General features: G+C 41.8%; 1 protein-coding gene across 4 annotated transcripts in view; it reads left to right on the top strand.

Moving 5' to 3' along the window:
- The first annotated feature begins 1,316 nt into the window (after window positions 1–1,316).
- HEPHL1 (hephaestin like 1) overlaps window positions 1,317–11,553 on the top strand; it is a 34,143-nt gene continuing 23,906 nt past the window's right edge. Inside the window, exons 1-3 of one of the 4 annotated variants that reach the window (XM_057386148.1) lie at window positions 1,317–1,567; window positions 9,914–10,158; window positions 10,939–11,151. In XM_057386148.1, the coding sequence (XP_057242131.1) occupies window positions 1,398–1,567; window positions 9,914–10,158; window positions 10,939–11,151 (628 nt within the window). In that variant the 5' untranslated portion in view covers window positions 1,317–1,397. Of the gene's footprint in view, window positions 1,568–9,913; window positions 10,159–10,938; window positions 11,152–11,245; window positions 11,314–11,553 lie in introns of those variants that run through there. The other 3 variants (XM_057386149.1, XM_057386150.1, XM_057386151.1) reach the window with 3 other exon arrangements.

Here is an 11,553-nt window from a genome sequence, read left to right as displayed (position 1 = left end):
ACCACCAAAAGCTTCTTCAACACGACACTGCYTGTGTCTGTGTGTCTTGTCTCTTAATTTCGATGAGATCTGTCAAGGTCCAGGTGCCTGGAGCTGGGCTGCTAGGAACAGCACCTGGTTTTTTGAGTTATTTTCTGTGACATCRGAGACACCCACACCCCAGTGAGCACAGAGTAGCTCAGCATGGCACAGCTGGCAGTACGTGCAGCCATCACTGCCATGTGCCAGAGGGTGAACCTCACATGGTTGCCACATAAAATATCATTCACATCACTGAGTTACGTCTCGGCTGACAGCATTAAACCTGTGACTTCCAAATCCACTTGCCAAGCCTCCTGTACCCCTCATCATGGATAACCATTAGCTTCCACAGGCAGAAGTGAGATGGTTCTGGACCTGAAAGGGGAATTTCACAACTCTTAAAGCTTGCAATGAGTCTCAAGAACTGTATTGCAGAACTGCAACTTTTTTTTATGTCTGTAATTAGGAACAGAGATGCATGATTTTGCAAAATGTCWTGTCACCTGGGTGATATTTTTGGGGATGTTTCCTAAGCGATTTAGAATATCCAATCCTGTCAAATGTATGTTTACACTAGGCTTTGCCAAGATGGTAACACAGATATGCTCTTAGAGGAGTTAAGCTATAAAGGGAGGGAGTGATTTTCTAGAGAGCTACGTGGGCATGTTAATTACCAAGGTTAATAAAAGGGTGATCTTTGTATGCYTCAATTCTTAGCTGTCCAAATGGAAAGACTTTATAAGGGTTCTAATTTCCAGGGATGCTTGTAAAAAGAGGCCTGATTCTGGGCACTCTGAGACTGAATATATTCGAATCACTTGCAGTCTTAATAAATGGATCAGAAAATGCTAGAAATTGGAGAGGTACTGGCCAATTTCTTGCTGTCTCTGATGATGTGGGTTATAACTTAGTGTTACATCATCGAAAAAAAAAAAACAATGAACGCAACAAGTTGCTATCTTTAGAAATCTCAGAAATTATAAAGAAGTTAAAATAAATTTTTTTAAGGTTTTTTTACAGGGATCTCAAAACCACCAATCCCTCGTCTGCCCCAATATGCCCTATCACCTAGTCTGGAAAAAGGAGGACTAAAAAGCATCCAAGCTAAAAACCACCAACTGGCTCTAGCCTGGACAGGTAAATGAGTAATTTACTCACTCACCAAAGGATTGGCAAAGGTCCTGCCATGACAGCAACCTTCTCCCTGCTCTGCATAGCCTGGCTCTCTACCTATCCCCGTCCTAACCTGCTGAAAAGGAGGAGCTTTGCCTGTCCCTTCCTTATTTATAACTTGTTGAGAGCTGGGAGGGAGGGAGGGGTGAGCTGCCTGTGGTGATCCTGCTGCTGCCTGTGCCATCCTCGCATCGCCACCACAAATGCCTCCCGCACAGCGCGGCGGCCGCCTCTGCGCCCTGGGCTTCCTCTGGCTGTGGGCAGCGGTGCAAGCAAGGACCAGAACTTACTACCTCGGGATTGTGGAAGAGAACTGGGACTATGCACCATCTGGGAAAAACCTGATCACGGGGCAAAGCCTCTTAGAGGACAAGTAAGTGACTGTGGGCTTTGATAAGCTGGACATGCACCAACAGCTCCAAGACAAAATTGGTTAATGCGGTTAACRTTGCTGCAAATGTCTTAATACAGCCTTTTCCTTGTTTTTATTCTGATGATGTTGTCAAAGGTGGGATTTCAGCATCAAGAGTAGACTTTGATTGATTTCTCTTCCATTGTGGTTGATTAAGCAAGGTGATAGTGTGTATTTGAAGGGGATGTTAATAAAATTATGTTTATCTAAAAAGTGTCAGGTATGGGCTCCAAATCCCCTCTGTGTGTTTCATGGAGATGGAGATATCTCTGGGACTTGATATTGAAAAGCAGACAGCAACTTTGCTGTAACCAAGCACAGCTCTTTACAATAAGACACAAAACTCTGTTTAACTGGCAAAAGATTTTAAGAATTCTCCCTGATGAAAGTCAGAAAACTTATCTGATATTGTGAAATTCAGATGTGTGTAGTACCTACAAATGAGATACAAGTCCCTCCATCCATGCAGTCTATGCAACTGTGAGGACCTCCATTTCTCCATTTTGGAAATCTGTTTAGGGAAGTRCTTTAGATACACAACAGTGAATGGTCAGAAGAATTCCTGGTGATCTCTGAAACTGGAGACTGTGGGTGAGCGCTGTGCTGGATCATGCCTTGGCCAACGAAAACAGCTGTTTGCTCTCGTGTCCACACTGCTGGGCTGGCTGTGTGTTCCTCGTGCAGCAGGACATTGGGTGGAGATGGCTCCATTCCCTGGTGCCTCTCTAAAGAATGATTTGGGTTGGAAGGGCCTTTAAAGGTCATCTTGTTCACCTCCCCTGCCATGCTCAGGGACATTCACAGCTGGCTCGGGTTGCTCAGAGGTATGTCCAATATGAATTTGAATACTTCCAGGGATGGCACATCCACCACCTCTCTGGGCAATGTGTGCTGCTCTTTTACCACCTTCATTGTTAAAAATATTTTTCTTACATCACAATTGATTCTTTTAGTTTTGAACCATTAATTCTTACATCATGGGCTTCAAATATGTGGGAACATTTTTAACATTTAATTGATATTTTTGACACAAGAGGTATTTTGGGGGTCCTTCTTCTGAGTCTAGACTTGGGATTGGAATGGAAACTGTGAGTGAGGAGGTCCTGGAAGCTCACTGGGAGCTAGATGTTGCGTGCCAGAAGTTAGAAATGGAAATGTACTTTCTGACTTTTCAGGAAATCCCAAGCAATCCTGGACATGTCTCTAGTTGCCAGTAATTTCAGAATCACTCTCAGATGAATTTCAAAGAAGAAATTATTTTGTCACAAGGAGGCAAGAAAGAGTTTTATTTTTCAGCACAAATTAATGCTTAAAGTTTTAATAGCTAGAGGTCCCACATAGCATCCAAGTCAATAGGTGTTACCTTTATTGGTAGAGTTAAGTGTAAGAGTTTGTTCCCAGCCAATGAAAACAAGCTTTACTGGCAGGGTTATTTTTAATTTCTGTTAAATACCTGAATTTCCCACTTTCCTAGTCTTTATAGCAGAGGAGAAYTTTCTCCACTCACTAAACTAGAAGATCTCTCACTATAGAATAGTTCATCTTTAACTGAAGAGCAGCTGCTTACAAATCTGCTTCAATGGAGAGATATTCGATAGAGAGATACCATAGAGAGAYTGGAATCTGTTCTGTAAATTGTACTTTTAAGGCTGTCTGCACTTTGTGCTCCCTGAACATCAAATGGCCCATTTGCTTTTAACTCTGTGACACAAATGCAATTCTTTGTACAAAATGGCAAGACAGGCACAAAGACAGCTTACRTCTTCAGTCATCACTGCAGTGCAATAATTACAGAATGCTAATTCCAAAAGGTTTACCCACAGAGGATTTTAATGTAGACTATACATTCAAAGCGGGGTAGATGTTTGTCATGAACTTCCTATATGCAGAAGAATTAAGTGATTTTTTTTTAATTTTACTCCATTGTTAAACTGTATTGAGTTAAGCCAGCATAAAGTGCTGTATTCTGGAATAAGAGAGTGTCTGCATAAGCATGTGGGTTAAATAGTGAACCAGTAATAGCTATTTTGWCTATTCAGCTCTTTAGGATAATCTCCAATGTAAATTTAAGGCAGTATAATAACTCTTYTCAGCGAATTAATTGGCTCCTATGGATATGATAAAAAGAGTAGCTCCATAAGCAAAGTTTAAGGATCAGTTTACAGGTAGGGATAGGAACGCATTTTGAGCCAGCTGTGTTCTGCAAGCAGCAATACTCAGGTTCGCTGAGCCTGGCACTTCTCACCTTGTGAAGGATCCTCACAGCACCCATCTGATGGGGCACCATCCCAGTTTTACTGAGAAGGAAGTGAAGATAAAGAGGTTGCAGACAAGCTGATTATCTTTAAAAGAATTGGTGCACACTCAGAAAGGAATGTTGCCTTTGATTCCAGCTAATCCACAGAGATATAATCGAAACCACTTATTCTTCAGTACCTAAGAAAATCCTGAATTAGCAAGTGTGCAATGGAAAGTGTTACATTACCTGGAACAGATAGTGACATTTAAGAGATTATTTTCAATGTTGTTTGCCAAAGTCAATAATATCTTCCTCAACCTTTAGTTTTCAGTAGTAAAGAGGATAAAGGAGGCTTTGGTAGCTGGGGCATGGGGCTGATAATCAGGTGAGTCAATTCTGGCACCAGACACCACTATGCTGCACAGTTCCCRTTGTGCTGGTGCTGAATGAGCTGCTCTGGAGCCAGGAATCCCAGTGCTGCATCAGAACCTGCCTGGGTGTGAGCTGAAAAGACTGCCTCTCATCAGAGTTGATTAGCCCAAATGAGCCCTGTCTTAGCAGAACYATTCTGCTTGGATGATAATTTTTATTATGCCTTCTTACTGCAGTGCTCCAGAGGCAGCCTCCTGCTTGCACAGAATAATTATCTTGCTGAACATCACTACTTTTAAAGTAAAGAGACTAATGAGGATGTTCACCTCTGCCCTTTTTCTTGTCTAATTGAGGCCTCAARCTGTTCTGCTAATTCTCGTAATACGGAGTGTTATGAGTGAAACCAAGACATTCCACTCTGTTTTCCCTTCAAAAATTAAATTTACCTTCTCTGAAGTACACAGGGCTTTGGAAATCGCAGATCCAAATAATGGCCACTGAGCAYAGGTGACCTGCAAAGGTGGTCAGCATCCCTTCCCACATGATATAATTGGTGGAATCATCATTAAACCATGCTGGACTAGACACCAGGGTGCAAGGTGCTGTCAATGTTGCAGATCTCAGCAAGACTTTGTGCGTTAGGGCATGGGTATTGCTGCTGTAAGAGGATGAGCTTGAATGCTTTCTGCTTTTTTTAATGATCACATGGAAAATAGCCTTTCRAGAGGATAATACCCCTAGGTGTTGTGTCATGACATCTACCAGCCATTCTGTCCCCACTGAGGCTCAGCCCTCAGGATTAAAGCTTAGTTGATAATCTGTTTAAATAAATTTGATACTAATTTATATGATGGACACTKAAATCTTGCTCTGCTGGTGGTAGATGTTAGTAAGTTTTGCCTGATGTAGCAGCTCATCCCTTCTCTTTAGGCCACCAATCTTGCATTTATCTGGGCCAAGTCCTGCACCCACYAACACTAAGGGGTGTTTTTTGTTAMCACAGCATCAAACACGGYTTGTGCAATTTGCTTACGAGGAGATCCCACCCAGAGAAATGACGTGAAACTGTAGTCACAGGTGCTACACTAATGGCTGAGTCAGTATGCAGCCAAATAACCCAATTGCAACAGCAGAGATGATCRTGGTGGGAAGGGTCAACATCAAAAGGGCATTTTGGGTGAATCCCAGCTCTAATGAAGCCTGAGAGGAGCTTTGTTACTGACTTCAGGGGCAAGTTTATTGTCGGAGGGAAACCATCATACCATACGGGTGACACCTCACCTAAAATTTTATGGATTTTATTGACCTCTATGACTCATGTGGGTCAGAAAAAGCCTAAAATATCCTTTGAGAGCTTTCTGTCTCTGCCATTYGAGAGCACTCAACTTGCTCTGTTGTTTGATGCTCTGTGGTCAGGGCAGTTTCTAGGAAGGTGAGTTGGCACCTCTGGTCCCCCTTCACCGGCCATCCCTCAAGCACAGACATTGCCCTGGTCTGAGCATGGGTGTCATGGTTTAGCAGAGGGTTACTCTGACCACGTTACATGACCCAGGSGTTAAAACAATTGGGGCAGTCRGGAGCMCTGTCCTGGCACTGTCCTGGCACTGTCCTGGCTTTCTTCAGCCACAGGAAAAATCAGGAACTTTAGGGAAATAAAAGCTTTTAATTCAAACCTAGAATTCATAAAGAGGGTAGAGAGTAAGGAAGGTTTTACCATCTACAGATTTTAGGTAATAAACCCATAAAGATGGGTGTTTAAGTAGTTACAAGTGTAAAGTGTATGGGACTTTAGTGGAACTACGACAATTAAAAGGATTTTGCATTTGCTTACTGAACACACCCAGTGTACGGTAGTTATTGGGAGTGTTAACCACAGGAGAAAATCTGGGACTCCACATCTAGCAGKTATTCTGAGTGCTGTTTTTTGGCACTCAGTGGTGATTACAGCAGCAAACAAATTCAGGAGGCACAGAAATTGTATCAGTGATGATCTGCCTCCAGTCTACTGAAGAGCTTGGCCATGCACGAGGTGTCTTTCCTTTCCTTACTGCTCCCTCTAACACAGTGCTCATAGAGTGCCTCTTAGAAAACAAAACCTCTGTTAGGTTGTAGCCTTCAGATCAAAGGTAACAGGACACAGTAAAAATTATGGTGAATCACTTCTGTTGATAAAATAAATGGGTGTAGAAATTACACTTCACTCATGGTCCTATCCTAACTCATGGCCGTACCTGGAGATGGCAGATTATCTGCATGTTTAGTCTCAATTTGAAGTAGATTCTACATGGCACTCTTGTTCTACCTTTTCTCTCTGTGGAAGAGTTATATTGCTTGTCATTGCAGGGAACTGGATGTCTATGATTATGCTTACATTTATTTTAAAGGATTAGAGTTAGTTCCCTGTTAATCATTCCCTGTTCCACTCAGGTGCATTGCCAACATTTCTTGGAGCTTTGAAAGTGCTGAGAGGAGCAAGCACCAAAATTAAATCAGACACACAAATCAAGGCAGGATTTGCTTTCTTAGTGTGAACAAGATTTTTTTATGCCCTGATTTGCAAGCCTGCTTATCTCTACAGGTAACCTCAAGATTGGCCTGACTGCAGGAGATGAAGGAGGGAATTTAGGAAGCTTGCATTGGTACTGCCCCAGAGGATGGAATATTCCCCTTTACTGTAGGAAGAAAGGCTGTCTGAGCATGACTTTACTCATCTGAAGTACAGGCTGATAACTGAATTGGAGGGAGATAGTTAAAATGTAGAGGAGCAGTTCTGACCTCTGCACAAGATCAGACAGATGGAAGAGGTTCAGACAGCAATATCACAAAGCTACCAGGAGGATGAAGCAGCTTGAAGTAAGCAGGGAGGTATGAAGAGGCAGGGAGAAGGTTTGTCTTCTTGTGACAAAAGAATAATGACAGATAGGAAACATTTTGGCATTAGCTCCAGTGTGGGCATTCCTTGTGCAAAAGGACCTTAAGCCCTGTAATGTGCAGCTACACTTGTAAAGAGGCAGGGAGCTACCAGCACCTTGGGAAGGCTGAAGTGGGCCTCCAAAATCCTCCTGCAGGGAATGGGTCAGCCTGGGCACCTMGAATGGGACTCACAACAGCCAGAGTGCTCTGTTTCCAGTACTGAGGGTAATCAAAAGGATGTGCTGGAAAATAAATCTCAGCACACTCAAAGCATTGCCTACACTGTGATTGGCTGCAGCTAATACTCATTTGAATAGTCCTCCTTTCAGAGAGCTGCCACTAAAAACACTTCTTTTCCTGACTTCTAGATGGCTTTAAGTAGGAGGCAAGCACAGATCCAGATATTATTGCTTGGCTTTGAGCACTGAGAAAGTCTCCAATGCCTAAGCCTAGAGGGTTTTCTCATGGTAATTTCTTGAACTTTGATAACTAACTACATTTTGCGATCCCAATCTATGCATTTGAAGGACCTTGGCTCATGTGAAGCATTTAACAAAGACTGACTAAGAAGTGCATTTTTCTGGGGTGTAATTCTTCTTCAGAAGAAACAGTGTATCCTAGGGGTGCTATGGGAGAGAGTGCAACGTTGTCTGGACATAAAGGCACTGTTATCATGGGGCAAGCATGATGCTACCACACCAAAATAGTTGGTGGCTGAAGAAATTGGAAAAAAAGCTGATGAAAATATCCCCTGAAAATAGGGATTTTCAGAGAAAATCTGGTTGATATATTTCTAGAGAAAATGTCTTCTAAACCTTTTAAAAAATCAATTAATAATTCGAATTAGGACATAGCCACATTAATACATTGCCATGAGATAAAGAAGCATGTGCATTTACACTCCTACAACACCAGCTCCCACCCTGGGATAAAGGCTCTGGTAGCAGCTCTTTCCCCCAGGCAATGAAAAGTACCTTCTCTTGGTGAATGTGATGTGACTTGCCAGGTATTGCTGTGTGCAGAGACAGCTACTACAGACCTKCTAGTTCACTGAAAATCCAGATTTCTTGGGAACTCRTTCCTTAACCATGTTTTTGGGGTGYATTTATMCAGCATACATTATTCTGTGARGAAGAAGAATGAGAAGGTTCTGTCCCTTCCTCTCCATCCTACTCTACTRTTTCTGCTGCAGCCCTATCATTGGCAGCTTTAATTTCTGCCAAAACTTTTGGCACACTTTTCAAATGAAAAAAGCTTTTGGAGGCTTTTATATTTGGATCACTTAAGGGTTCTATTTAAGACAGCGATCATGGTGGCATAATGACCACAGGTGGGGGATGTTATGGGTTATGGTGTCACAGAAATCACAGAATCATAGAAAGGTTTGGGTAGAGGTAGTAGTGGACTTTGTGGTGAAGAACTTGAAGCAAATCATAYCTTTCAACTTATGTGACATCCACCACTTTGGCTGCTGGCACTTCCCAAAAGAATCTAAACAAAATTGGTTAAGGAAGCAAACTGACCAGTCAAAAACCTCACAATAAATATGAAATTGCTATATTTCTGCCAGTGATACTTCAGTAAAATGTTTTTCAACTTTTTAATGAGTTTTTTAGGAAGCATGAAAGTTCAAACAATCTTYAGGGGATGAAAAAGCTCATGGAGCAAAATAAAAATATTTTTATGGTGAAATTGGTCATACAATCATACAATCCTTGCTTGTTGTGTAGTAAAGTGTTTAATTTCTGCCTTCATTGAGTGTAACAATTAGGGAGAAAGACTGTGTATCATATTTACCTGCTGTAACCTGGAGAAGATTGAAAAATGGATTTTATTTCATCACAGGATGAACATGGGTCATCAGCATGATGTTATAATTAAAAGGGCAAAACTGATGCTCARTAATGTAGGAAATATTGACTGGTAGCATGTCTGGCCCTAGCTGGAATATTACCTGCCTGTTGCGTGAGTTCTTGTGTTCAGATTTCAACAGAGACAGAGAAATATTTGCTTTCAAAAAAGAGCTTTGCGAAAGATTTGTGGCATAAAGAATGTTGGTGTGCTTGGYTTGTCCAGAAGAAGGGTAGGAGGCAATCTAGTCAATTAATTAAAACTTATGTAAGTGCCTGCATAGGAAAGGAGTTTCTGATGGTATGTGGATCTTTTGATCTGAGGGAGAACTTGGCTGGAACCAGTGGCTGGAGTATGGAGCTGGATGATATTAGACTGCAAATGCAATTTAGGCTTCTAAGGGAGCAGGTATTTAGAATCTATAATATGTTAACCACTGACCCTATGCTGGGTTCTTCATCACTTGAAGTTGCTATAAACACAGACTCTGGAATGTGGAAGTTACACATTTCATTCAAAACACATTAAATGCTACTCTTCCAGGGAGTTGAGCTGGTTGATTAGAATCTCTGTAATTGGCTTTTGAAAAATCTTAATTTGGTTTTATTTTCCTTCTGAACAGTCATGCTTTCAGAGCTGAGGTTTCAAACCTTCAAAAGAGGGAGAAGCTATTAAAATAGAGCAGCTTGAGGCTTGAGACTTGACTTGCAGCAAGTGTGCTAAAGACTGGACCTGCAAGCTGCGGGGGTTGTTACAGCACAGAAAGGGGCTTGGGCCCTGCTAGCCCTGTCCTGATGTGCTCCTGAGCTTTAATTCCACCAGCTGCGTGATGTGTCCCAGGGAACTATTTATCTGCACTGCRAGCAGCAGTTTATCTGATCAGCTCTGAAGGTAGATTTACTGCGTCTTAAATTTTTCCTTCCCAACTCTAGGTTTGCAAGTGTGTACRCAACAAGAGGAGCCCACCGGATAGGACGTGTGTACAAAAAGGCTATTTTTAGGCAATTCACGGATGGCACTTACTCCCAGGAGATCCCCAAAGCAGCATGGCTGGGGTTCCTTGGGCCGGTCCTGAAAGCAGAAGAAGAGGATGTCTTTATCATCCATCTAAAAAACTTTGCTTCCCGCCCATACTCTGTGCATCCACATGGGGTCTTCTATGACAAGGACTCTGAAGGTAAAAGCTGGTTTGCCTTTTTCCCTCTTTTCCCCTGGAGTAACTAATATCATGGSTACAAGTCTATCCAAATATTTATTGTTATTGACATTGACATCAGAGGACTTTAGAACACCCTCTCATAAACTCATCAGCAATTGCAGCTGATGACTAAAACCAGGAACAGCCTCATTTCTTAAAACATTTTGCCACAAACTTTCGACACCTGGGATAAATCCAGTACTGAAACAGGTTAGATGGGCCTTTTTGCTTGAGTTATTTTTCTGAATTGTAAGTCACCCAAACATCTTCCCTCCTTCCTTCTACCTCTAGTCTATTTGAATGGATGGAGTTCTTGTAACTAAATGTCATCTTCTCTCTTGGCATATAACAGGCAGGATCTAATTTTCAGAATCCCAGATCTATGCATGTGTATTTTTGTTAGAGAATTGTGTGGATTTGTCTACAGTCAGTACTCTGTTTTATTTGAAAAAATACACACTGTTAGATGACAAAATTCKAGATGACTGATAAGAGTAAAGAGACTAGGAAAAAAATAGAGCAAATTAATGAAGTTTTAAAGCTTTGTCTACTGTTAAAAAATGGATTTTAACTCCCAATATTTTTTGTGGTGAGATTGACAGAAATTCTGAGGTTTTTTCATAATTTCTCAGCGATTGTGTATTTCTGAGTGCTGTTATTACTTTATAAATACATGTTAAAATRGAACAATTACACATTTATTTAACAAAACCAGCTAAGGGATGGCTAAARGCTTCCTTTTTCCTTTTTATGTATTAGGAGCACTTTACCCTGATGGAACTGGCGGTAAAAGCAAAGAAGACGACTTTGTTGTTCCCGGYGGAAATTACACATACACATGGCCAGTAAGGAAAGATTATTCCCCAACTTTGGCAGACTCAAACTGCTTGACTTGGATTTACCATTCTCACATTGACACACCAAGAGATATTGCATCTGGTTTAATTGGGCCTCTGCTGGTGTGTAAAAAAGGTACTGAGCTAGAAGCACTCATAGAGCAAGCCCCTCTGCCAAGCTTGGCATCTTAACAGTCATTTTTGCTTACAGGTATAAACATGATGGTCTAGAGTCTATCCCTACATAGCCCATAAAAAGGGGCAAGGAATAGATGGGCCATTCCAGGAGCATCCCAGGGTAGGTATTGTAGCTCTGGGACAACTCCCTTTCTGCTCCCCTTTGGCTTCACCATAGATTTGCCTCGGCTGGTGGAGGGACTGCAGCATGCTCTGTGCCCACCCTGTCGTGGCCGAGACTAAAAATAAATGTTCTGAAACTGGGGTTGTTTCAGGATGAAACTGAAAACTCATCACAAAGGACCCATCACTCAGGAAATTAAATTAGAGCTGGGCGGGTGACTTTGGCATTTGCCAAACA

The sequence above is a fragment of the Malurus melanocephalus genome, unplaced genomic scaffold (assembly GCF_030028575.1).
Source record: "Malurus melanocephalus ecotype Western Australia unplaced genomic scaffold, MMel_1.1 scaffold_922, whole genome shotgun sequence".
Classification (NCBI taxonomy): domain Eukaryota; kingdom Metazoa; phylum Chordata; class Aves; order Passeriformes; family Maluridae; genus Malurus; species Malurus melanocephalus.
Note: the sequence above shows the minus strand (reverse complement) of the source record. Positions and strands in the feature narration are given on the sequence as shown.